The sequence below is a fragment of the Poecilia reticulata genome, linkage group LG12 (assembly GCF_000633615.1).
Source record: "Poecilia reticulata strain Guanapo linkage group LG12, Guppy_female_1.0+MT, whole genome shotgun sequence".
In the NCBI taxonomy this organism is placed as follows: domain Eukaryota; kingdom Metazoa; phylum Chordata; class Actinopteri; order Cyprinodontiformes; family Poeciliidae; genus Poecilia; species Poecilia reticulata.
This window is the reverse complement of record NC_024342.1, coordinates 22,613,152-22,639,887: the sequence shown is the minus strand read 5'-3', so window position 1 is coordinate 22,639,887 and position 26,736 is coordinate 22,613,152. Positions and strand designations below refer to the sequence as shown.

Here is a 26,736-nt window from a genome sequence, read left to right as displayed (position 1 = left end):
TYCCAGAATCCTTTTTTCATCAGAATGCCAATTTTTTTTTTCATAATTCTGACGTTTTTCTCAAAGGTATTACTTCTTTTTTCCTCAGAATTCCTTTTTCCTTAATTCCGTTTTCTCGTAATTCTGATGTTTTTCCTCAGAATTACAATAATTTTCTCAAAATTCAGACTTTTTTTTAATCAGAGTTCTGATTTTTGCTCTCAGAAACCCAATTTCTTTTTCAAAATTCTGACATTAGCTGCAGGATTGTGACTTTTCTGAAAATTCTGACTAATCTTCTGAGATCAAGTTGTTTCCACCCGTGGCCCTGATCCTCTTCCATCCCAAACTTTCTTCACTCTTTCTTTCTTTTAAAATGCTTTGTGCTAAATACTATAATCACTCATCTTTAGACAAACTCAAAGGATCATGGTGATGTATGGGAGAGGTAGCATCATGCTGAGGTAACCCTTTTTCTCAACCAGGTCAAATCTGATGTAATTATTTGTAAGTTGATATTTCAAATAAGATTATTTGGTTTGGCATCAAACTTTTTGTCATAATGGAAAGAATTACAGATTCTTTCTGTTTCAGATCATCAAACATCCTGATGTCAGGAAACGATAACCTGAATTTAACCAAAATTAAATTTCAAGTAATCACGCCCCCTGCTGGTGGCAGCAGCTGACAACATGCGTTTATGATAACTGGAAGTGAGTTTATAAATCACTCAGGAGGAATTTCACTCAGAAAATTTCTTTTAATCGATTTTACTCTGCGTCCAAAGCGTTCAGCCACCACATCATCACACTGCCACCACCGTGTTTGATTGCTGGAAAGTTTTATTTCTCTACATGATGAGTTAGTTTGATGTAATAAGCTATGTTTTATCTCGTACTTATTGAACTTTGACCTTGAACTGAGACAGGTGAGGCCTGTATTTGTTGTTCTGGATTCTTTATGAACTCTTGAATGAGTTTCTGGTTCAGAAATTACTTTATTTCTCATTTGTTGTTGAATTTCTTTACATCTGGGATGTTTTAGCAGGTACCAATTTAAGCAAGTTCTTGATCTTATGGGTCTTAAAAAACAGAAAATGGTGTTTATTTACAATTAATGCATGATTTAAATGCGTTTACATTCCTCACGTAGAGCCAAGTTATCTTTATCTTTTACTTTAAAATGCGATAACCTGAATCTTTTAAGCTAAAACAGAAGAAACATTTTCCTCTTTTGAATTTATGTTCCTAAAACACTATCAGCAGACGTATGAAGCTGACCATTTTCCTCCTGGTGTTGATAATCAGCCAAACTGATCAAATGTGGATTAAAAATAATGGATCAGCTAAAAGTTTTCAAATTTGATACAAACCGAAATAACTTTTTCATTCTGCAGCCTGGAATTCGAGCTACTTTCACTGCTTTTTAATTTATTCTCCGCCGTCTCCCGCACTGATAAAAGAGGCGAACGCGGCAACAGCCGAGTTATGATTTACATTATAGGTATGTTGAATATTATAATCACTCGTCTTTAGATAGATTCAAGCTGTACTTCCTGTCAGAAGGAGTGTAATAAATTCTTGCATGAGGATTTTTACTGAGAGCAACAGCCTCGAACTTTTACACGAGCCGCCACGTCTTTTTGCTCCCCTCCTCACGCACTTTTCGTTTCATTCGGATCGTTTTCACAGGACTTCATTTCAAGTCTGGAGGAGAAAAAAAAACTGGGGGGGGGGRAAAGTGGAAGAATCCCTTTGGCTGGAAATACTTAAGATTTATATTTAAATTTTCATGGAATCTTTGAGAACATTGAGGAGCAATTTCACATTTGCACTGACATCTAATTTCTCAAGTAGAGTCTGAAAGCACAAATTGCCCAGGATTCCCTGTGTGCCCAATTATCCGGCATCAATTTCCTTGACCCTGTGGATTGCTGGTAAATTAATCATACGACTTTTTTCTGTTTGGACTCTCTTTTCTCATGCAGTACATGCACACATTTGATAAACTAATCATATTTGGTCGGTTTAACTAAAAGAATTACGTTTAGAAAAAGAATCGCAGAAAAGCTGAGAAGTTGAACACAGTTCAGTTGCATACAGTCACTTAAAACTATGAAAAACGCTTTTGATATAATATAGCAAAAACAACTGTTTTCCTTTTTTTATTAGTAAAAACTGAAATCCAACGCTCTCAAAAATATTTAAATTAATTTCAATCCAAAACTATTTGCATTGTTTTTCTCTATTTTGAACCTCCACTGTCCACAAATTGATGTGTAAAACCACAAAATAGCCGATAAAAACTCTTCCTCATATTCATTAAAAGAAATTAAAGCAATTTTTTTTTTTAAAGTGATGTGTACCTCAGAATAAGCTTCCAACATCCAGAATATAAAGAATTGTCTGCTAGTTTTCATATAAAATATAAAAATACATAAACTATTTTGGAAAACGTAAGAGAAATTCTGCAAATTTCCCATGTTTTGAACCCCAAACCGTTGGCGTGTGACTAAAAATAAAAGCAAAAAAAGAAAACAAAATCACAAAATAATAGATAAATATAGACATTTGCTATTTTCCCCCATTTTAAACTTGTACAGCTCATCAATAGGCATGTAACTCAGAAAAATCTATACATACATATATATTAAAATATATTTATATATATCATAAGATATTTTGTCTGACAATATTTTAATATACAGGATAAATTTAGAACAATTTAAGCAAAATTTGTAAATTTCCCATGTTTTGAAATCGTTCTGTAACTGGCTAATAAACACTTTCTAAGCTCATATATTTAAAAAAATTAAAACGCTACATGAGCTGCATTATAAAGTTATTAAAAACTACAGGTAGCACATCTCCTCCCATGAATGAACTGAGAATAAAGGTCAATTCATTTAAAAACTAATCGTATGGAGAGCAAATATGACACCATGAGGCCGTTTGTGTCAAACTGGGAGGCTTTTTAACCGACCAAAATAAGGAGAAAATGCAGCAGGAACATCGTTTATGATTGTGAAATAAAACTATTTTTAATAATTTTCAGTTCCCTTGTTAATAAAATACTTCTAGAAACCCAGAACGAAGCACCTGGATCACCTGTGATTGCTGAATGGCTCCAGGTTGCCGGGTGGCTCTACCTGTTGATCCCAACATGAACGGAGGAGGTTCTGGAGTCGGATTCTGGAGCAACAGTGTCCTCTGGTGGGACAAAGACAGAATTCAGGAGAAAAAGAAAAACACACAGGATGAGGATGAGGATGGAGGGCTGAAACAAACCATCAGAGTTTGGGTCTTCCGGTGACACCAACTCGTTACTGTGGAGTCAAACGTTTCGTTCGCCAGACAAATAAATTAAATTATTACAGCTACATTTGTAATGTAGATTCTCAAGCTGCCTGACCTTTTGAATAAAAGACAATTTATCATTTTTTATATATATAAATTTGTCACACTTTCTGAAAAAACACCACTGTATTTCTAGTCTTATGCTTCAAAATAAAGAAAACCTTTGGAAAAAAAAGAAGCTGAATAATTTTTTTACTATGGGATGTTGCTAAGCATGATGCTTCCAACACCATGTTTCACCTTTGGGGTGAAGATTTTGTTTTTACAGTTACACTTACACCATCTAGTGGCCGTTGTCACTGACACACAAGCAATTAAACATAATTACTTTAAATAGGCCTTTTTCTTCTGTATTTTAGAATAACTAGAGGTGTACCAAAAAAAATCTGAATTGTTTTAAAGCTTAACTTATGCAGAAAGTCGCTACATAACACCTAAACAACTCCCAGATATGACTAAGCTCCAACATTTAAGGAATATTAAGCTTCCTTATTCAGCTACAGCGACAAATACTCAACTGAAACTGAGATTAAGATGAATATAAATATCACTGCTAGTGGAGAAAAATGAGCTAATACTCAAACCCAGCTGCCCGTGTTTCCATTCAAATCGGCCTAAATTGCCGCACAGCAAATTAGTGACGCAAACATGTTTCATCTTCAAATATCAGCAAATTATTGTTACTTCAGCTCTAAAGTGTAACACAAATTAATTTAACTAAATTTTGAATTAAATTAAATGATATATGTATTCATTGGCAATAAAAGTGCTTGTATCTTTATTGTAAATTTTGCTACAATATCGACTTTTTTTTATGGTGGACATTTTTACCACGTTAGTTTCTCCGCTCAGAAAAACACAATAAAACGACAGAAATTATCAGAAAAGCATTAGGAATCATCATATAAGTCCTATGAATTATCATAAGACACCGGCAAACATCAAAAACACAAGAAAACATTCGAAAATATTCCGAAATTTACCTCACCTAGCATTTGAGCTAGCCAAAAACAGCGTTTTTATCACTTCCGGTGTCTTGACCAATCAGAATTCTCGAAAGAGATGCGTCTCAGCAGCCAGCCAATCAGTGACAAATACTTTTAGATCATTGAAAAAAAGAAAATGTCGACTCGAATTGTCAACGGAACAATCCGCAGTTTGTGGTTTCAAGACTGCCTTTTAATGGCGACATGCCCGACGAGTTTAATAGCTAAAGTTAGACCTGATGAACAAAACAAACAAACAATAAATTGTAGTGCAAAACATTGAAGACGATCTTTATTGTTCACAGTTAAACACAAGCCACTGCTTTATGAACTTCCTTTTTTTTGCCGTTTTGTCCCAGATGCTCCGGCTCCGCTCGGAGTCCTGGTTGTCGTGTGTTTGTGCTGATTGTACCTCCTGTTGGTGGTTTCCTGTCGTTTCTACGGTTGGCATTTAAAGAGGATTGTTGAACATGCTTCAGATAGCGAGGCAGAAGAAAATGACAGCAGGAGTTCCCAGTGGACAACAGGCTTTTCATGATCAGTTCCAGAAAATTAAATAAAAACTAAGAAATGCAGGAAACCCATTAGACCAGATGTTTGGAATCGCCATTGTTTACATGGAAGATAGAAATGCTATGAACCAGTTAGTACACTGTGTATCAAAACAAAACCACTGAATCCAGGAGAGTATTGAGTTTGTACATTCAGCCTGCTTTCCTCCGGATGTTTTGGCAACATTTTCTTCCTGACCATTAAAGCTAGAACGGAAATGTTTCAGATTATTAATACTCCTACATTTTCCAACAAAGCCGGAAGAGTCAACATCTGGAAAACCTTCAGCCAGGACTCTTCTGGAGTCTGAAATCATTTTAAAAACTACTGAAAGATTTCATTTTGGATTTTCTTTTTGTTTTGTTTTACTTCATAATCCAAATTTTTTAAAAATCTAGAACCAACCTGAGCTGTCTTCAAGGAAATTTGGGAATTCCTTAAAAGTTACAATTGTAACTTTATAAAAGTAAAGATTTTTTTACATATTTGCTGAAACTGTCACTATGTCGCGACAGTTTGGTATTAAGCAGATAATCTGTGAAAAAATTTTGCTCCTTACAATGTTAACTAGAAACAACCAATCAGAGCCAAGAAGCAGGTCTTGGCGCTGCCAATCAATCTTGCGTGGTGCTGCTCAGATCCACTTTGATCTCTAAGACACTGCAGCTAGTTTAACATATTGTGAATGCTCAGGCTGGTTAGTATAGCCACAGATGAAAGTTTTCTTCACCATTAGCACATTTAGCAGTACTGATTGACAGCGCTAAGCCCCTCCTCCTGGCTCTGATTGGTTGTTTTTGGCCAGGGAGGAAACGAATCTTTTCACAGATTATCTGTCTGATAACACACCGCCATGACATGATAGTTTTAACAAATATGTACAAAAAATTTTTTAATAAAAGTTGCATACTGTAGCCGTTAGTCATTCCCAGAAGTTTTTACATTTTATGACTCAAATGTTCTGCATGTTTCATTTTTAAATTTTTTATGGGAATGATTTAAAAAACAAAAAGAGGAAAAGAGAAGCAGGAAATCCTGTTGTCCACTTAAGAGGACAAATAACACTGAATGCCAAAGAGTTGCGGACGTGTGACTCTTCTGCTGATTTGTAGCTTTACTCCGTTAGTTTCTCAGTTCTGCGTCTTTAACTGTGCTCGTGATGCGTTTCGTTGTAGTCCATGATCTTTAGCTGTTGCCGAGGGCGACCGGACCCCGAGGGGCCCCTGACGCCGCCCTGCCCGGGCCCGGCTTTTCTGCGAGGGCTGCCCTGGCCGAGCGGTCGCAGTCTGGGCTCGGGCGGCGGCTCCTTGGCGTGCACAATGACGGCAGCTGGGCCGGCCGGACCCGGCTCCACGCACAGCTCGGTCTTCAGACCGTGAGCGAGGCCGGCGAGGCGCGGCGGAGGCGGCTGCTCGTCGTCGCACTGGCTCTCACTCTTGTTGCGGAAAAGCTCGCGCGCCTTCATGCCCAGGAAGCTCTTGGCGCTGGGGTAGGAGCCCACGGTGAGTGGGGCGTCCGCGGCTGGCAGGGCGGCATGGGGGCACGGCGCCGACGGCTCCATCAGCAGGGGCGGCGTCAGGTCCTGGCCTCCGTTCATGGAGCTGGCCGGGGGCGAGGAGGAGCCGCTCGCCTTCGGTTGCCCCGGCGATAAAGTGCTGCCATTCGTCCCCCGAGGGGAATCGTGAGGTGACGGGCTGTTTGGCTGCTCGACGGCGTGAAGACCGCCTGGAGCGGCGGCGCTGGAGGGCAAAACAAAGAGAGGGAGGAGTTTACCAACAGAAAGAAAGGCGGACGGACAAGACAGAAAGAAGAATATATGAAAAGATACGAAAAAGAAAAAGATTTTTTTAAACAAAACATTTATTTACAATAATAAAGTGCACAGAATACAATTAAAACACAAGATATTCACATCAGGACAAGCTTAAAAAATAATTAAGTGAAAGAAAGAAAAAGTGAATGAAACAAAGAAATGTACAAAGAAAAAGGGGAAAAAAGTGATATAAAAAGATATTAAAAGAAGCAGAAAAAAGACAAAAAAATAAAAATATATGAAAGAAGGGAAGAAAGAAATTAATGAAAGAAAAAAAGAATGAAAAAGGCCAAAAGAAATTGAAAGAAAAAAGAAAACAAAAGAATGAACGAAAGACAAGACAGAAAACGAAGAATAAAGGGAGGTAAAAAGAGAGAAACACACAGAGAGAATAGAAAGAGAAAAATAAGAGGAAAAAAGAACAAGACAGAAAAAAATCCAAAAAAAGACAAAAATAGGAAGCAAATGAAAGAAAAGAACTACAAAGAAGAAGAAACTGACAGGAATAAGAAAAAGAAAGACAAAAAAAGACAGAAAATCAAAGAGAGAAAAGAAAAACAAAAGAAAGACTCATCCAGGTTGTTGGTGAGAAGTTTTCAAACCCGATTAAAACACTAATGAAGGTATTAAGTGATGAATCTGTTTTTAGCCTCCCTGACCTGCAGTCTGGATGCCTGCGTGTCTCCGCTCTGCCCCCTGGTGGTGAACTGCTGCCGGCGGCCGGAGCCTCCATCTCCACCCGGCTGTAGAGCTGCAGCAGCTCGGTCTGCAGCAGCTGGGTGACTCTCCTCTGAGCCTGGAACCTGCAGTCTGACACCTGCAGCTCCGCCCTGCACACGAAACAAAACAAAAGAGACGAGGTCAGAAAGGAACCGGGTCACAGAGGACGTCGGATCAGAGGCGGACGCTCACTTGGCTTGGCATTTCACGTCCTCCAGAAACTTCTTCTGCTCGGCGATGAGGTGCTCCTTCTTGGAGAGGAGCGTCTCCAGCTCGGCCGCTCGCTGCTGCGCCGCCTCCAGCTTCTGGCTCTGGGCCAGCAGGCTCTGCCTTTGGGAGTCCACCTCCTTCATGTGGGACATCCGCAGCATCTCCGTCTCCTAGCAACAACCAGGAACAGCTGCTTCAGTGGAACAACATGCGGCGCGTGGGCCATTTGTGGACCTTACACTGATGTTTTTTATTGTCCCAAGTGGATTTTTAAAATGACACAAATTTGTTTGTTGGACTTTTTATTTTTCTTAAGAGAAGAATTTTATTTCATTTTCTCACAATGGAAAATGTTAATTACAGGACATGATATTTGTCTTTTTACAGGAAAACTTTTCTAATAAATAGAACTGCATCAGAACAGAGGCATTCACTGAAAAGCCGACTTTGCTTTGATTTAATTTATTAAACTTGACCAAATATTATGGTAGAAGATTAGGGCCACTGTAAAATAAATAAAATTAAATTAAAAAAATCGAAGAATTCAGACTTTTTTCTCAGAATTCTCAGAATTTCTCATTAATATTTTTATAATATATTTATAAAATAATATATTTATTTTTTCCTTTGAATTCCAACTTTACTATCAGAATTCCAACTTTTTCTGTCAGAATTCCAACTTCAGAATTTTCTCAAAAGTTCTTATTAATTTTCTGAGTTCTGACATTTTTCTCAAGTCCAAGTTTTCTTTGGAATTCCAATTTTTTTCTCAGAATTTCTTATTAATCTTTGTAGAATTCTGACTTTTATCTCAGAATTCCAACTTTTTCTAAGAATTCTAACTTTTTCTCAAAATTGCAATATTTCCTCAGAATTCCACCCAAACAGTATAAATGATGGTGAAATATGTCTAAAATGTCCCTGTATCAAGGTTTAATTCTCTCTATTCATTAAAAACATATCTATAAAAGTAATGAAGAACAATAATAAAGGATATCTGGGTAAATATATCAAACTACTTCATTGTGATTGGTAGACAATGTGTTTTCACTCCAGTTCTCTGCGTGTGACACACACACACACACACACACCCACACACACACACACACACACACACACACAGACCTGTTGTGGCCGTCGTACCTTTGTGTTGCTCTTGCCTGGGTGCTGGGCGTCCTGCATGGACAGCTTATGCGCCTCCCCCAGCAGCAGCAGCTGCTTGTTCAGGAAGCTCATCTGCTGCTGGCTGCTCTCACTGTTGCTCAGCTGAAGGACGAAGGAGACAAACAGGGACAAGGAAGGACAAACAGCCAATTAGGACACAAATAAGGACGATGTCGGCTTTAAGGAGGAGGACAGAACTCAAGATGTTTGCTCCATTCATCAATATTTCTACACATTGGTGAAGAAGCACTACGTTACCCACAATGCTCTGCTTCAACATTTGGACCACAAAAAGAGGAAATGAATGAATGGATGGAAACATTTGGGTAACTAAAAAGTGGAGATTTATAGAAATTAATCATTCTTTAATCATTTGTTTTCCAACTTTATTGAGACCAGAAAAGGTTTCACCAGCAGTGAAACTGAATCCCGTTTGTGTTGCTTTAAAGCAGAAACCAGTCCGCTTCCCCAGTCTGAACTGGTCCAGTAATGGTTTAAATAAACTCCAGCATGCGAGTTCAGTATAAACTCAACACATTTCTATGCTGGGATCATTAAAGCCTCTATAAGAACAGACAAACGTTGTGACTTCGCCTCGTCTTCTGTCTGTTAAACTGAGATTTTCTTGGTATTCATCAGAGATTCGGTTTAATAAATGGACCAAACTGTGACTCCACCTTGACAGTCATCTGGTTGAGCAGATGCCCGGTGTGGCCCACTTTGTTGTTGGCCGTCTGAAGCTCCGCCTCCAGGTTGTCCATCCTCTTCTGACACTCCTGTAACTTGCTCTGTGGAAGCCGTGAAAACGGTTAGAAACCCCGACGGGAGAACGGCGTTTGTTTGGAGCCAACTCGGCGTTTCGGACCTGCAGCTCCTGGTTCTTGGTGTAGTAATCGTCGCGGCTCTGCTGCAGCTGCCGGATCTGGCTGTGCAGGCGGGTCACCACGGTCTCACGGTCGTCCCACAGCTGCCGGTAGCGCTGCTGCTCCACCTGCAGGCTGTCCCTCAGAGACACGATGTCCACGCTCTGCAGGTTCAGCTGGTCCTTCTGCGCGCGCACACACACACACACACACACACACACACACACACACACACAATTTTCATACGATGGAAAATATTAATTAAAACACTTATTTGTCTTTGTACAACAAAATGTTTCGAATAAAAAGGACTGCATCTAAACAGAGGCTGATTTTTGCTGCAGCCAAGTCAGATTTTATTTAATTTAGTAAACTTGGCTAAATAAAACGATAAAGATTAGTGCAACTGAAAAAAAATTCTTAATCTCTTCTTTTTTATGAAAATTCTGGCTTTTCTCTCAGAATTCTGTTTTTTCTAAAATAGGAATTCCAACATTTTTTCCTCAGAATTCTRACTTCTAAGAATTTCATCTTTTTTGTCAGAATTCCGACAGTTTTTTTTATTCTGTTACAGAATTACAGAACGTTTTTTCTGTGAATTCTGACTTTTTCCAGAATTCCATCTTTTTTGTGAGAATTCTGACAGTTTAAAAAAAAAATCCAACCGTTTCAAAATTCCAACTAACTCAGAATTCTAACTTTTTTTTCCTCGGAATTCCAACTTTTCCTGAGAATTTTGACATTTTCAAATATAATTTTTTACTTTCTTCTCAGAATTTGGACGTTTTTCTCAGAATTAAGATATTTTTTTCTCACAATTCCTACTTTTCTCCCATTATCAATTATTTAAATATTACACGCACCTTTGGGAAAGTCTAGTCTTAAAACTGAACTCTACCAGACGAATTTGGGACAAACTTTCAGTCTGGATAAAATGCAGATCTACAAAGAACAAACAGTCACATGATTCATTTCATGAACTGTCATCATAACAGACTGACACATTAGAAAGTTTTGCCATTTATTTGGATTTTGGTAAATAGATTAATACAGAGTTAAAGTCAGAATTCAGATTTTAAAAAGTCAGAATCCTGTTTTGTTTGTTTTCAGTGGCTTATATGGAAGACAGATAAACACTTGCTAGCTCTGTTTTACTTACTTTAGCTTAGCAACAGCCCGTTTCTTGGAACGCGGGTAAGAAGCAGTAAAGAGTTGAAACTTGCCATTGCGTTGTTCTGCTCCTCCAGCGCCGTGGCGTTGATGATGCGTCGGAGGAGCCGGCGGTTGCGGACGGCGTGCTGCTCCCTCTTGTAGCGCTCGTACAGCAGCTGGTTGTGCAGCAGCAGCAGCTGGCTGCGCAGCGTGTGGAGCTCGTCCAGAGGAGCCGAGCCTGACAACAACAATTACGTCTCAGATTTCACTTTTAATCACCTTCTTTTCTAAAAAAAAAAAAAAAAAAAGATTAAAAATGATAGGAAATAGTTTTGAACAAATGACTTTTCTCTCAGTCGTTCGTCTCCCTACGAGAAGTTTTGCTTAAATGCAAAAAGAAAGGGATGATATTTGTAGAATAAAGATMCATTTTTACCAGAATAACATCTTAAAATTATGAAGAAAAAACCTCCAGTGTTAGAGATTTTTTTGTTATTTTTTTGTGTTGGACTTCTCAAAAGTTACTCAATTCTCTTAATATTACGACTTTTTTCTGGTAAAATTATCATTTTATTTTCGTATTATTCAAACTTTTTTGTTGTACAACTTTATTCTAGAAAAATAATAAAATCTTAGCCTGACCCMAACATAAAAACTAAATATGAAGGTTTTTTTTTTTTTTACCAAATGGCCATTTTAGGAGTCTGTATGCTCCAGTTAACATTTTATTGGTCACCAAATTATTGCAATTATTGCAATAATTGATTAATCACGATTAATCGTCTTAGTTCTTTAGTTTATCCGAGTTCTACACAACTTAAAGAAATCAAATCTGGCCAAACATAAAAAGTAAATATAAACAGGGCTTTATTACAGCAAATGGCCTTTTTTGACTCTGTATCCTCCAGTTCACAAATAATCGTTTACTAAATTAGTTGACAATTATTTAAACAATTAATCACGATTAATATGATTAATCGTTTCAGGCTGAATACTTCTGCTTGGTAAATCTTGATCCTGTTTCTCATCTGCAGGCCTGCTTCTCATTAACTACTCCAGTTAATGATTAATAATTGCTAAATTAGTTGACGATTACTTCAATGATCGATTAATYGTTTCAGCCCCAGTAGGAAAACTTTCTCAAAGCTTGGTGAGTCCTGAAACATCCTCTCACCTGAAGGCAGCAGACTCGGCTCAATAGAAATGACATGACTTCCATCAGGAAAACYAGGGAAGTTTATTAAATTCCAGAAGATTAATTAGAGTTTTATGTTGTTGTGGGCTGCAGCTGGAGAAAATGAGATTCTTGTGGCCTGGSATCCAAACAACAGAAGCCGAGTCATCTCTAACTGGTCGGCTTTTTCATTTTGGAGGTGGAGGGATTTATGGGAACTGTGGGAACGTTGTTTTGATCAGCCTGAGCTGAAAAGAGAAAACTCCCTGTTCAGCTTGGTAACACTTTAACACACCACTCATGTCTCAGAGCATGTGACGCATCGCTGGCGCTCCTCTGATAGCTTCTCACTGACTGCAGAGCTGAGAAAAACTCCACTTTTACTGTAAGTTTAACTCAATGTCTCATAAAAAACATCTTTATTTTTGTTGGTTTCAAACAGAAATACTTTCAGTGATTTATTTCAAGAAGAAAAACATTTTGAGTGATGTAAGCTTGCAGCCAATACCGGCGTTTCCATTAAAAATGTGCGCAAAACTTGTCAATTTTGCACTAAAGTMGAAAAATACAATTGCAAGAAATGCAATTAAAATCATATGTGAATAAGTTTGTTCACGCAATAAGTCAGAGATGTCAAACTCACTTTCGTCTTGGGCCAAATCAAGATCATGAAAGATCTTAAAGAGCCGGTTGATCCAGAATGTATTGATAAACTATCAATAAATAGCAATCTCTGTGTTTTATAAGTAATATTGAGCATCTGTCCAAACTGTTCAGTCCCTACTGATTTTATGGAACTAATTTTGAAATATTTGCAAGTAATTTTGCAATATTTGCGCTTACATATGACGTTCCATGTGACTTTTTGTCATAAAAGTAAGAAATAACTGACTCCTACAGTTAGCGTCACTTAAACCCAACGTTTTTCTACATGTTTGCAGAACATTTGCAATAAACTTAGTTATGCATCAGCATAAAAAAAACTGGGATCTGTTGATTTTATGTGAATTTCCAGGGTCTGGAATCTAGAGGGCCACACAAACAGCTATGGCGGGCCAGATTTGGCCCTCARGCCTCGAGTTTAACACATGCGCAAAAAGTTATTAATAAAACATGCCCTTCAACTAYTTCCTGTCTTCYTTTTTGTCATTTCCTCCAGTAGTAACATCCGGTTGCTGATCATGTGACTCATGTGAGGCAAAAGTGTTTTTTCTTTTGCATTWTTCCAAAAATAAAAAACACAAATTTTGGATCAAAAATTTATCAAAAAACATGATTTGTTTCTAAATTGCCGTGTTTCCATTTAACACATTTATTTKAGCAATTCTAATTTGCACAAAAGGTGACTGTTAAAGACAGAAATATGAATCAAAAGTTGAGTGGAAGGGAGAAAAAGATGTGCAAACCAGAACATTTCAGCGCCTCTCTGTGTTCACAACATGACCAGATTGATCAATAATTTAATTCCACAAACATTTTGAATCTGCTAAACTACYTGCTGGCTTATTCRCTTTATATTTGTTTCTTTTTGTTCATTTTTAACAACAATCTGTTGAAAATCGGAGAGAAAAGTTCAGCTCCTCACCTCCAAAGTGAGTCCAGTCAGCTGACTTACTTGGCAAAGGTAATCTGTGAAACGAAAAGACAAAACCAAAACAAGTTCATTGACAAAATAAATAAACACAGAAACTGGACCAGAAATAATTGGTAARATTTTCTGTTTTTGCAGTTTTCTGCCAACAGGAGAAAAAAATCTAATTTTCTATTTTTTGTGAAGCAAATATGTCACCATTTGTTTTTCAGAATGATTGGTTATACCATAAAACCTGCGATTTTATTTCAATATATATCATTTAGTCAAAATTCACATTTTAATTTTATTTAAAAGTTAAGAAAACATGTGTTGTTCCATAATATGCAACTGATGTTATATTTAATGACAGTAAAAATATTAAAGAACAGATAAGACAATATTTTCATGAACTGCAAGCAATTTAAGTTCTGTTATACTAAAGTTAMTTATGTTTGTATATTACATGTTTTCTGCCATGTTGTCTTCAAAGTCTTTGTTTTTTGTTTTTATTTCTAAAAGTTGTTTTAGTGATGTAATAAAGTGATGTATTTATGATTAAATGTGGATCCTGCCAGTCGATCTGTCACGATAAATTTTGCTGGATGATAAATGATCCCAGAAGTTATCGTGATAAACGGTGATATTGTTGTTTTGAGAACATTTTCAAGTAATACTAATGAACATTGAAAACCAGAACGTCATACTGACATTTTAAATGTCCAGAATAAAAAAACAAAACAACAAAAAGAACAAATAAATTACTTTGAGAACAAAGACGGAAGATTTTTATCATCCAGTTTTTGGTAGAAACAGAGAGAAAAACGATAAAGGAGTTTGTTGTAAATTATCATGAGGTTAACTGATTTATGACCAACGAGRCCCAGCTGCCCACCACAAACTAAAGATAAAATCTGAGCATCACCTCTTGAGGACTTTGTCGTGGGCGTCACTCCCCTGCTGAACAAGGCGATCCAGCACCTCCAGTGGCGACGCCGACGCCACGCCCTCCTCCTCCCCGTCCTCCAGGCCCTCCTCGCGCTGCAGCAGTCGCTCCATCGCCGCCTTGTGGACCGCCTCCGATGTCTTCTGACCCACGAACAGCGAGGCGGCCCTGGGCAGGGCCAGAGCGAACAGCGACTCGTACGGAACCGGCGCTTTGCCGCACGGGCTCGGGGAGAACATCTCAAACTTGGAGGAGTCGTCGTCGGGGGCGGAGGGGCTCCGGAGCAGGTGGTGGTCGATGGGGGTGAAGCCGGACTGGAAGGACCAGGACCGATCCACGGCGGACCGATCCGACGCCGCTGCTCTGTCGCCAGCGCCGCCGCCTAAGGCGCTCTCGGCTCTGTCCGGAGTGGACGCGGCGTAGCGAAGCTCTCTGACGGAACCGCCTGGGTGCGTGTTGGAGGAGGAGGWCGGGTTCTGCGTCTGGCGGCCCGTCAGTGTCTCAGTGGTGTGGAAGAAAGGAGAGTCGTAGCCTCTCAGCCCAGGCAGCTCCTGCTTGTCTTCTGTGAGTTTCATCAGCTCCTCTGTGATGGCAGCTGCAGCAGAAACACAAAGAAATTCATGATTAATCTGATTAATCAATGACACACTGTGTTTTGCTTGTATATTTACAGTAGTTTCTACTGTAAATATCTTAGTACACTTGAAATAAGACTAACTTATAAGTAACAGCAAGATATGCAAGCTTTTTTTAAGTCAATAATGATGAAAAAGTTCTAGTTCCATTTGTAGAATATTCCACTGCCGTTACCTAGCAACCACAGCCACGCCCAGCCCGTTACCTAACAACCCAGTTCTAGTTCCATTGGCGGATTATTTCACTTAAAACATGTTACTTTTCCCATGTTATAAATCCAATAATCTGTAAGTCGAAGTTGTACTTTTTCATCAATATCGACTTAAAACAAGCTAATATTTCTTGCTCAAAAGTTTCTTCTAAGTTAGTTTTGCCGTTAAAACTTTATTTGAAAGGTTTTGCATAACATTGACATGACCATGAAGGAGTGAATATAGAGTGAATGTTTTTGGCTGTTGTCATGAAGGGCCATTCGGTAAATAAAGACACTTTTAATGTGACTTTGCATGATTTTTCATGGCCGCATTGTTTTTKCACCACAGACTGACCTTCTTCTCTCTCCTTCTCCGTTCTCAGCTGAAGGTCCAGCTCCTGCTTCGTCACGAAAACCGACAGCTCCGTCAGCGTCATGGTGACATTCGCTGAACTTCCTGCGTCTGATAAGGAAAAAACAAATGTTTAAAGACGGTGGATATGTTTGAAGAAAACGCTTTCAGAAAACAGACAAGGTTTCACAGATTCAGTGGTTCATTTTTGATAAAGTAAGGTAAAAACAAAGCTAAACTAAGCTAAAAAATAAGCTAAGCTAAGTCAAGCTAAGTTAAGATATGATACATTACAAATGAGCCGAGGTGAAACAAGCTAAGCTAAAATAAGCTATGATACAACACAATAAGGTAAAAATAAGCTAATGTGAAATAAGTTATAATAAGCTATAAATAAGGTAAGCTAAGGTAAGACTAAGAAAAGCTAAGTTAACTAAGCTAACTTAGCTTATCTTAACTAACCTAAGTTAGTTTAGTTAACTTTGGTTAGCTTGGCTAAGTTAGCAAAAGTTAAGCTGCTTAACCAGGATTAGATTAGATAATACAACACAATAAGGTTGTATAAACTAAGCTAAAATAAGTTAAACCAAACTACACCAAGAAAAGCTAAGACATTACACAATATGGTAAAAACAAGCTAAGCTAAGGTGAAATAAGCAAAGATAACACACAGTGTAAACTAATACAAAGATAAGCTAAACCAACATAAGCTTAGATAGTACAACACAATAAGATAAAAACAAGCTAAGCTAAAATAAGCTAAGCTATGCCAAGATGAGATAAGATGTGATAATGTAAAAAGAAGATAAGCTAAAGAGAAACAAGCTAAGATAATCCACAAACAATGTAAGCTAAGGTACAAATAAGCCAAATTAAATAAGCTAAGATACGACACACTAAGGTAAAAATGAACTAATAGTTAAATTAAAGCCTCAGTAATGTATTGGAACAGACTGGTTACCAGTGTGTTCTCCGTCTCCTGACCTGATTGGAAGTGTCAACCTTGTTTATTGATTTATGGGATCTGGTCCAGCTTTAACGTGTCTAACCTCTGTTTGCAGCTCCCTCTCCACTCTTCTCCAWGTCTCTGACGTGCTCCTGTCTCACCAGCCCAGGCTTGCTGCTTTCGCCGTGTCGACGATCCTAAACACAAAAAAAAGTTRGATTATTCGAACTTCATTGAGTTAATTCCTATATGGTAACCTAAGAGCGATGGACGAAATGTTTTGGTGAACATGGTGGCTCAGATGCAGATTAATGCTTTATAGCCTTAAAATGCAACTTAAATATGTTTCCACTAAAGAGATGCACTAAATTTTGTTCTTTAAATGTGTATTTTTGCACAAATATATGTACAATTTGTTTCCATCTGGGCAACAAAACTGTAAAGTACAAAGTTTTGAACAACTGATGTGCATAAGTTATGGCCACATTTTCAAGCTACAAAAACATTTTTATGTCTGTCAAACTTTTGGCCATGACTGCATTCCTGTTCCACMGAGCCGTTAATAAAACAGACGGAGAGTTTTCATACTTTTCTCGGCGGACTGGACTGGACCGTGTTGGCTGGTAAGGAGATTACAGGGAAGTCATCTGACAGAGTGGGAGGTGGGGATGAGGTGGCTGGAGTGCTGGAGGCCGGCGTTCCTTTTCCCCCTGCTCAGAGCGAAACAAACGAATTCAGCMGCRGCGTWGAACGTYGTGGAGCGATGCAGCGGCGCTRCGYTCGTTCTGTACCTGACGTGCTGTGGAAGCGGCTGGGAAGGTGTGAGGCACTGTGGGAGAGCTCCAGGTTGGGCGACATGCCCCGGGAGGAAGGGGGCGTGGCCATGCCGCACAGAGAGGAGGGGCTCCACAGGGGGTCCTTCCCCCCACAGGAAGAATTCAGCTCACTGTTGGAGTTCTGCACAAACACAAACRAATGGAGGACGATGAGGACCGCAGGGAAAAATAAAACATAAAGAAAGGAATTTGGACTTTTTCCTCAAAATTCTGACTTCAATTTTCTGAGAAAAAAAGTCAGAATTTTGAAATTAAAACCAGAATTTTTAGGGGGAAAAGTTCTAATTTTGAGCAAAGTTAGAATCCTGAGATTAAAATCAACATTTTTAGAAAAAAGTCAGATTTTTGAAAACCAAAAAAATTTGTTTTTTTTTAATTTTGAGAAAAGTCAGATTTCTGAGAAAAAAAAAAATCTTAATTTTTTTTTTCCAGCAGCCAATTTCTTCTTAAAATCATTTACGAAGAAAATAGTCAGAATTTTGAGGGCAAAAAAGGTCAGAATTCTGAGATTAAAATCAGAATTTTTCTTTTTTCAGTGGCTCAAATTCTCTTCAAATTTATTTAAGAGGTTAAAAAGAAAACAACAAAAAAAACAAACTATTGCTGGGTAATTTGAAAAAAAAAAAAAATCTCCAATTTTATCAAATGAGAAAAAAAAGTTATTTTAATGTAAGTTATCGAGATTGTTTCCAACTTCTGGTGCGATACCATCACCAATGTGGTATCACTATTACCACATATTTAATTTTTTTTAATGTTTTTCATGTAAGAGTTCTCATAAAATKATTTCTTCATCCTCAAAATATTTAAACTTTATTCTGGTAATACTTTATTTTCGTATTATTTTGACTGTTTTCTTGCAATGCTATTAACTTTATTCTCTGAATTAAAAAATGTAAATCTTAGCCTGGCCCTAACATTTTATCGCAGAGTTGAAAGCCCAAAATAAATAGGAGATTTTCCAAAGATTACATTTTTGAAACTCGATGAATCCAGTCCTAAATCAGCGGATGGATGACCTCACCTGCCGTCTGGAGGTCTGCGGGCTTCGGTAGGACGAGGAGGACTGAGTGCCTGAGAGGGGCGGCAGGGACAGGGGAGGGGGCAGCGGCTGCCGCGGAGTCGAGAACGGCGTCGAAGAGGAACTTCCTGTCGAGAACAAACATGGGAGCCAATGTAAACATAAACGTAGCGACTGCAAAGTTACTGCTGAGAAGTTACTGCTGAGAAGATGAGGAATCAATACTTTCTAAAATCTTAAACTAATCTTACTCCAAAAAGTCATAGCATACCGTTAGTAGAGTTGAAACTTTAAAGCCAAGTTTTGGCTAAAACATGTTTACATATAAAGGTGTTTTTATCTTGCATAGAAAATGTGGATTTTTTTTGTCCACTTTTGGCTTCATTACTGCTCTGAATGTTGTTTTTTCAGTAAATTACWCTGTTTTCAGTCTGTGTACTCCAGTTAACGATTAATCAATCCCTAAATTAGCTGACGATTATTTCAATAAATGATTAATCGTGATTAATCGTTTCAATCCTAGGCTTCATACATCAAACATTTATAAACAGAGGTGTGAATACTTTGAGAGAGAACGAATTTTGATTTTTGGCAAAGAAATAAACAGAAATATGAGATAAATTCAGCATTAAGTGTTTTCTCACCGTAGCTGCTGTGCAGGTCTGTGTAGGGGCTCGATGTGGAGTCCTGCGCCCGCAGGTGGGCTTGTGGGTAAAAGTTCTCAGGCATGGTGGCGTAGCCCTCCTCACAGGACGCCTCCTTTGGGTCTAGGGACACTTTGGCACATTCAATGACGATATCATGGATTTCATACTTTTTCCACCTGGTAGGAAAGCAGAGCGCCATCAGGAAGTCAGAAACGAATAAAACTAAAGGAGGATTTTATATGGGAGGAGCAGGACGGGTTTACCTGGTGGGGTCCAGCTCGTGGTCCTTGGTTCCTGTCACCAACTCGGGATGTATACGAACGTGTTCAAGCATTGGCTGAAAGGGTTTCACACAGTTGTTAACGCTGACCTGCTATCCTTTATTACACTTTGTTCATGAAATCATAAGTCTTAGATAATGAGATTTTATCTGTTTTAGGGCCTCCTGTCACTTTAAATCCAAATAATCTGCTGCTGGCGACGCCCCCAATTCAACATTTACACTCACACCTGAAAATGGCTGCAAACAGATGCGCAACTATACAACCTCACATATTTAAAAAGCATTAGTAGAACCTCCTGCACAACCAACTAGAATCCAGAAAGTGGTTTATAGATGGTAGATCCAAAACAAAACACTTGTCTTTTCCAGGAGCCATTGTACAGCGGTAAAATTAGCAGACCAAACGTGCTGGACCTAAGCTTTGGTTGCTAGGTGATGTGCAGAGTTCCACTGGCATTGCTAGGTAACAAGCTGGGCTTAGCTGGGTGAGGGGCAGTGCCTGCTCACTTGTGACATTATACCTCACCTTCACCACCTCCTCAAAGGTCTCCATGTTCTCCTTCATGCTGTAGTGGGAGCGCAGGTATGAAACAAAGTTGCATGGATACATTCCATAGAGCCTGTGGAAGAGGGAGTAGACGGAGGCGTGGAGGTGGATCAAGTAGACCTCGGAAACGTGGCCTGGATGGGAGGAGATGGTCAGCGGGACGAACACGGAGCTACCAGAAGATTCAGCAGCATCCTGTCCTACCTGGGTTCTTGAGGTTCCACGACGCCAGGCGGCCGAAGATGTCGAAATACTCCCAGAGGTGCTGCTTCCCGGCTTGAGGGATCATGGGAAGCAGAGTGATGAGCACCAGAACTCCGGTTATCAGCACCACTACGTCTGTGTCCGTCTGCAGGGAAAACATGGAGGTCATGGAGGAAACGTTCAGGGCAGAAGGACGATCTGGGTTCTGATCAGCACTTTGGTCTGATTCTGGACGGAGAGGATGAGGCCATTTTCTGTTTCTATGAGCCGAACTAGAGGAAATCAATACAAGCAGTAAACCTGGATAATTAATGAAACGAGATAAAATGTTTTAAAGGAGGAAAGATGGACACGAATCATTTCATTCAACCAACCATCCAACCATCTAATTATCCATCCACCATCCATCCAGTCATCCATCCATCAGCCATCCATCCATTCCAATCATTCCGTCCATCCATCCAATCATCTAACTATCCATTCATCCATCCATCAACCATCCATCCATCCATCCATCCATCCATCCATCTCCCTGCTTGGCTAATAACCTGACTTTCCTAAATGTGTCTTCTAGAATCAGAACTCTCCGGTCTGAAGGACCAACCTTGGTATTTAAATCAGAGTGACAGGGAGTCGGGGTCTGGTTCTCACTGCCACCAAAAACCAACAACTCCATGAGAATCTCGATCATCATAACAAACCAACCCATCTCTCCCTGCTGCCAACATGGCGGCTCACCTTGAGGCATTTCAGCAGAGAGAGCAGCAGAGGGTAGCGGGCCATCTTGTGGATCCAGGACGGCTGCTTTCGGACCACGTGGCCGAGCAGCATGAGGGTGGGCAGCCGGCAAGCTGGTTTGGCCATACAGTCGTTCATCTTGTCCAGAAGGTGCTGGGCGGCGGACAAACGGTTGGATGTGTTTACAACAAGCAAAGTTAGCAAAAAACGGATGATTTTTATACTTAAAGGAATAAAGGAGAGCAACAGCCAGAGCTAATCACAAACGAACCGGAGTCGGGTTAAAGCAGACTCTCACCTTGTCGTGCGGCTCTCTGACTGAGGACAGGATATGCAGGGCCTGGGCGGAGTTGGTTTCCAGGAAGTAGTCCACCAACCCGTTCAGCAGCATGGAGCCTCGCTCTGGAAGGGAAGCAGCATTTTTAACCGGCTCGTTTGTTTACTTCTGCTCAGGTCGACGGAGCCGGAGGGACCCACCGGTGCTGAGCTGCTCGTTGATGAGGCTCCGGATCTCTTCGAGCTGCTGGAGGTCGGAGGTCTCCAGGAGCGGGAGGAGGTCCCCGACGTTGGGCTGCTCCCTGGCCATGGTGGCAGTGCTGGAGGTGGAGGCCGCGTTTCTCTCACAGTGTCAGTCCCGGCTTGCCTGGAGGACTCCTGGGGCCCGCCCACCAATACAGTCTCCAGGCACCGCTGGCGGGTCAGAACCAAAACCCAGAGTCAGAAACGGGTCCAGAACGTCTCTGGGTCATTCTCATTAAAATCTGAGAGGATTCTGCACACAGTCAGACAGGAGCTGCAACTAACGATTAATTAAGTAATCGATTATTCTAAAAATCGTTTTTTTTTAAATTGGCACATTCTACAGATTTCTTATTCATCCATTTCAGCCTTTTTGTTATAAAATATAATAAATACATTAAAAGACGCAAGTAAATAATTAAATTCATTTTTTAAAATAAAAACAACTTTTAAAGATGCAATAAAATCTTGATTAATTATGATTAACCCTATTAGTCATTTTTGCCCTAATCCAGATTAATGCTTGAGCATTTTTGTAGAAAATTTGCAATAAATTCAGAGTTGTGCGTTAAAAATTGCAAAAAAAAAAACCCAGGAGGTATTGATTGATAATTTGGCAGATAAAAAGTGCTTTGATTAATAAAATAAATCCAGGCCTTTACTTTGGTTTCTTTTCCTGAGGCACCAACTTTCCTCGGCCTCATTTAGAAAAATTAAACTGTAGATCAAAATTAACAACCTGGATGTTTTCTAATATCTACAAAGATTAGATATTCCGTCGGCAGCAGATTTGCAGTGTGATCCTGACGGGCAGCTCATTAATGCCAGGCAGCTTATCACCAACCTGGAACAATGATTCAGCACAAGCCGATCTCATCGGCTCTTCAGATCTCACTCCACACGTCCGAGCAGCAGCTTTTTCTGCTGCACGTCTGCTGCACAGGTTTGAAGAAACTGGAAGTTTCTTCAAACGCAGCTGCGCTTCTTCCATGACCAATCAGCTCAGCGCTTGTTTCTGATGCGGCGGAGCGTCCGCAGCTCAATCGTCCCTCTGTTTCAATCGACTGCTGACTCATGTGGCTGGACGTCCGGGCGAGGAGAGCAGACACAAACATGAGCAACGCTCAATGTGATCTCAGGCAGCCGGGGAATGCTCCGCGTCGCACAAAGACGCTTTATGCAGCGCCGGCGCGGCCAGGGAGGCGCTGGAAACGATAACTATCTGAGTGGGAGAGGCCAGTCGCTGAAGACGGCGGCGAACTGGGGCTATTGTAGATGGAAAACCAATAAAAAGGAGTAAATGTCGGCCAAATAACGCTGAGATTCTGAGATTGATCTCAGAGAATTACTAGAATGAACAAGGAAGTTTCTGAGCTTCAAAGGGTAAAAAAATTTTAACTCTTGAAACTCAGAAAATGTTCATCTGGAAACTCAAAATGTTTTCTAAAATCTCCAACTTTTAGACTCAGAAATTTTGTTGTTTTTTTTTCTTCAACATTTCTAGGATTAATCTCAACATTATTGAGTTCTCTCACACAAATATTCAACTTTTGAATTTCAGAAAGATTTGAAAAAAATTCTACAAAGTTTCTGGCTATCCTGACTATTTTTCAACAACGTTTGGACTCAGAAATTCTCAAAAAAAAAATTCCCTCGCACATTTGTGTCTTTACAAACTCAGAAATTTGATTTTTCTTTTTTTTTTTCTTGAAATTTTCTGAGATTAATCTCAAAATTCTGGAGATTTTTCTAGCAATTTTTTTTCCCTTTTGGAGCTCAAATATTTCCTTGTTTTTTTCGAGATGAATCTAAAAATTTCCGAGTTTTTTTCTTTCTTACTTTAGTGCCCTATCAAGCCGTCATACTGCTCAATGGATACTCAGAAAGAAGATGAAAAACTTTGTTTGGGAATTCGAATGAACATTTCTGCTTGTGTTATTTGTCCCGTTTGCTCTCTCAACTATTTATTCAACTGAAGGAGGTTAAATAGAATCCTAAACCGAAGCACCGAGTCTTTTCCAGAAGAGTTAAAATATCTTGAGGCTTTCTTCATGAATGAGGACCGAATATTTCACCGTCCATTGTGTCAAACATTTCAGTTTTAAACAATCATTTTTGAAACAATTTTGGTGACAGAGAATCCATAATCCATGTTTTGGTTTGTTGGTTTATTTATTTGGGTATTTAAAGTGTTTTCCAGCTCCAGTGTTAAATATTTTTCAGAAATTAAAGTTTTATTTTCATCTAGGAGAGGGTGTACGTGGATTAATATGATATTACTATGATCAGAGCAGCTGAAAAACGTTTAGCTTGTTGGAGCAGGGATGCATCTAATAAGCTTCCTTTTTGGATTTAAATCTGGACTTTGACTAGGCCTTTCTAAAACATGAACATGCTGTGGTCATTGTAGCTTTCTCTGGGTGTTTTTAGGGCCTCGTTATGTTGGGAACCTGCAGAACTGCAGCAGATCCACTTCAAAACATCCAATGTCCAGAGAAATCTCTACCACAAGGAGGAAAACTTTCCCTTTTCATTTCAAAACTATTGAAAACTGTATTCCACACAGGATATTAGGTATGACTGGACAGCAACAAATGTGCACTTGTGTAGTTTTGTTTATATATAATAAACGTAATCCAGATTTAGCATTACTGGAAAGTTGTCTCTCTCCATTTTTGTGACTTTAAAGCTTTCAAAGTGTGACATTTGTCTCTATTTTCTATTAGTTTATTGTAAATGTTCAATAAAATACCCATATTTTAGAATAGCAGTGCTACATTAGCTCTGATTGGTTGTATTTTTGGTCAAGTCGCTGTATGTTTGGATAATTACTGAATGCTGTGCAGCTGGAAGTATTTTTGGTTATGATGCGTAACTGTGGCAACAAGGCATCGTTTTTGCCACTGGAAGCTGCTGATTAGCATCTCAGAAGCTCAAATCATGCCTGAACTACGACCCAAAAATCCCAGAGGAGTTGAAAAGGAGACATTATGGATGCAGAGCAGAAAGAGAGGAAGTTCAAACCAACAAGCATAAAACCAAACAGACGTTTAAAGGGGAGAAGCAAAAGCAAATGAGGTGGATAAGCAGAGCTTCCCAACAGCTGATGATGTCATTCAGGCCATGATACCGTTAAATACTGTCTCTGTTGGGATACTGAGTTGTTAGCATGTCATGAGACTGTCATACAGAAAATCTTCAGTCAGAAGTGTCTTTGGATTTGTTGCAACACTGACTGCTACCAAAGACACTTAAATCATACGAGTTTACAGCATTTTCCCCCTCCCTTAAAAATAAATTAATAATTGTTGAAACGAATTGAAAACGCACTGGATTTTGAATTCTTTTGCAGGCTCTAGCAAAAACATCCTGATGGGTTTAACTCGAAGAAACCAACAGCAACAAAAATCCGTGAATATTTACTGCTAGCTGGTTGCATGATTAAGGTAAAGCCAAGCATTGGGATGCATTAAATGCAACATGGTTCAGTCAGAAAGGGAGAGGAGCAGCTGCTGCATGAAGACTGACCACTGACTGCTGCTGCTGCTGCTGCTTGTCGTAAACAACTCGCAGAGAACAATGGGCAGGCTTGGCTTTACTTTACCCGCTTCTAAAACACGAACACTTCTTTTCCGTGACACGCCGAGCAGCGATTTCACAAAAAATACATCACAGAGATAAAATCAAGATGTAATCTCTGAAACATCAACTCTATCCATCMCCAGGTCTGTCCCGTTGGGGGAAAAAAACACAAGTCAACCCAGCGCCGACAGCTAACGTTAGCTGGGAGCAGCGACCCACACTCCGAACAACATTTATTCCCCATGTCAGTCCGGCTCGGTTCGACCTACAGCGGCCAGATCGGTTCGGTTTGAACCCAACGCAACATCCGAGCTGGAGCCCGCTGATAACAAACCGGATTATTCATAAATAAGTGGAGCTGTTTACCTGTTAGAGTAGATTCACTCCACAGGGCGCCGCCATCTTGAACACCTCACAGCCCATCCCACCGCAGTCAGCCTCCGCTGTCAGGCTGCGAGCGAACTAATCCCGCAACTCCGAGCGCCTCTGCGCCTCAATGCTGCCGCTTTTCCACCAGCACCGAACCGGGACAGCTTCTGAACATCATCCTAATCCCGACAGCCGACACTCCGCTCGAGCTTCCACACGGATAGCGGCTGATTCTTATCTCTGACGCGCAGTTAAAGTTTGTTTTCCCATCGCTGCTGGTGAAGGGCTGAACTGTGTGTAATGCGGTTTCGCGTGACCCACATGCGAAGAGCGCACGCGCGATTTAGTTTTTTTTTTTTTTTTTTTTTTAAACAAATTAAATAAGATTTTACAGAAACACGTCTGTGTGGGTTTTGTTTGTGTGACAGAAGATCATTATTTCCACTGTAGAAAAAAAATTCTGAAATTTTGATGTCAAAATTCTAAAATTAAAGTCGGGATTGTGAGATTAAAGTCAGAATTATAATAATAAAGTTTGAAATTTGATATTAAAGTTTTAATTCCGAGAACAAAATATCATAACTCTGAGATAAGTCTTAATTTTGAGATTAACGGTCTGAATTCTCATAGACTAAAGTCAGAATTCTGTTAATAATGTTTGAAATTTTAATAACAAATGTAGAATTATGAGATTAAAATCGGAATTCTGAGATTAAAGTCCGATTTCTCATGGATTAAACTCAGAATTTTGATAATAATGTTTGAAATTTTAATAATAATAATGTTAGAATTCTGAGAATTTTGAGATTAAAGTCTGATTTCTCATAGATTAAAGTCATAATTCGGAGATTAAAGCAAAAAAAGTCTGATATTAAAGTTTGAAATTTGATAATAAAGTTAGAATTCTGTGAGATTAAAGTCAAAATTTTGAGATTCAAGTTCAAAATCTTTTTGATTTAAATCTTATAATAAAGTCAGAATTCTGATAATAAAATTTTAAATTTCATAACAAAACTACAGTTCTGATTTTAAAGTCAGAATACCAATCCTAATGCTTATATATAATGGACCTTAAATAAAAACACCTTATGTTTATTTTACAGCTGCCAGTTTTTGTCTCCATCATTTTTSCACACAGAGACTGAAATATTTTTCAGTTCTTCTTATTCGCTGAAATTAAGCCAGATTTGACTAATCTCACCATGAACTCTTAATTAAACTTTAGACTAGCGGTTCTCAACGTGGGCGCTACCGCCCCCCAAGGGGCGTTCAGAGGACGGCAGGGGGCGCTGGCGGACATTTTTACAAAAGGGGGGCGCTGGGATGCCTTTGGGGGGCGTTTGGTCGAAGGTAAACTTTACACCTTAAATGCACAACA

The 26,736-nt window shown here is 39.4% G+C and overlaps 1 protein-coding gene across 1 annotated transcript; it reads right to left on the bottom strand.

The window, feature by feature from the left end:
- Positions 1–4,585: 4,585 nt before the first annotated feature.
- tsc1b (TSC complex subunit 1b) lies at positions 4,586–25,681 on the bottom strand. The gene is made up of 22 exons (XM_008424661.1): positions 25,356–25,681; positions 21,366–21,578; positions 21,187–21,290; positions 20,889–21,041; positions 20,151–20,295; positions 19,926–20,080; positions 19,380–19,453; positions 19,114–19,292; positions 18,473–18,597; positions 17,404–17,569; positions 17,201–17,322; positions 16,716–16,809; positions 15,670–15,777; positions 14,465–15,080; positions 13,555–13,598; positions 10,867–11,033; positions 9,646–9,828; positions 9,458–9,568; positions 8,760–8,882; positions 7,599–7,786; positions 7,346–7,516; positions 4,586–6,612 (listed from the first exon to the last, which is right to left on the bottom strand). Exons 2-22 carry the CDS (start codon positions 21,472–21,474, stop codon positions 6,018–6,020), a joined length of 3,732 nt encoding a protein of 1,243 aa, XP_008422883.1. The 5' UTR covers positions 21,475–21,578; positions 25,356–25,681; the 3' UTR covers positions 4,586–6,017.
- Positions 25,682–26,736: the final 1,055 nt, after the last annotated feature.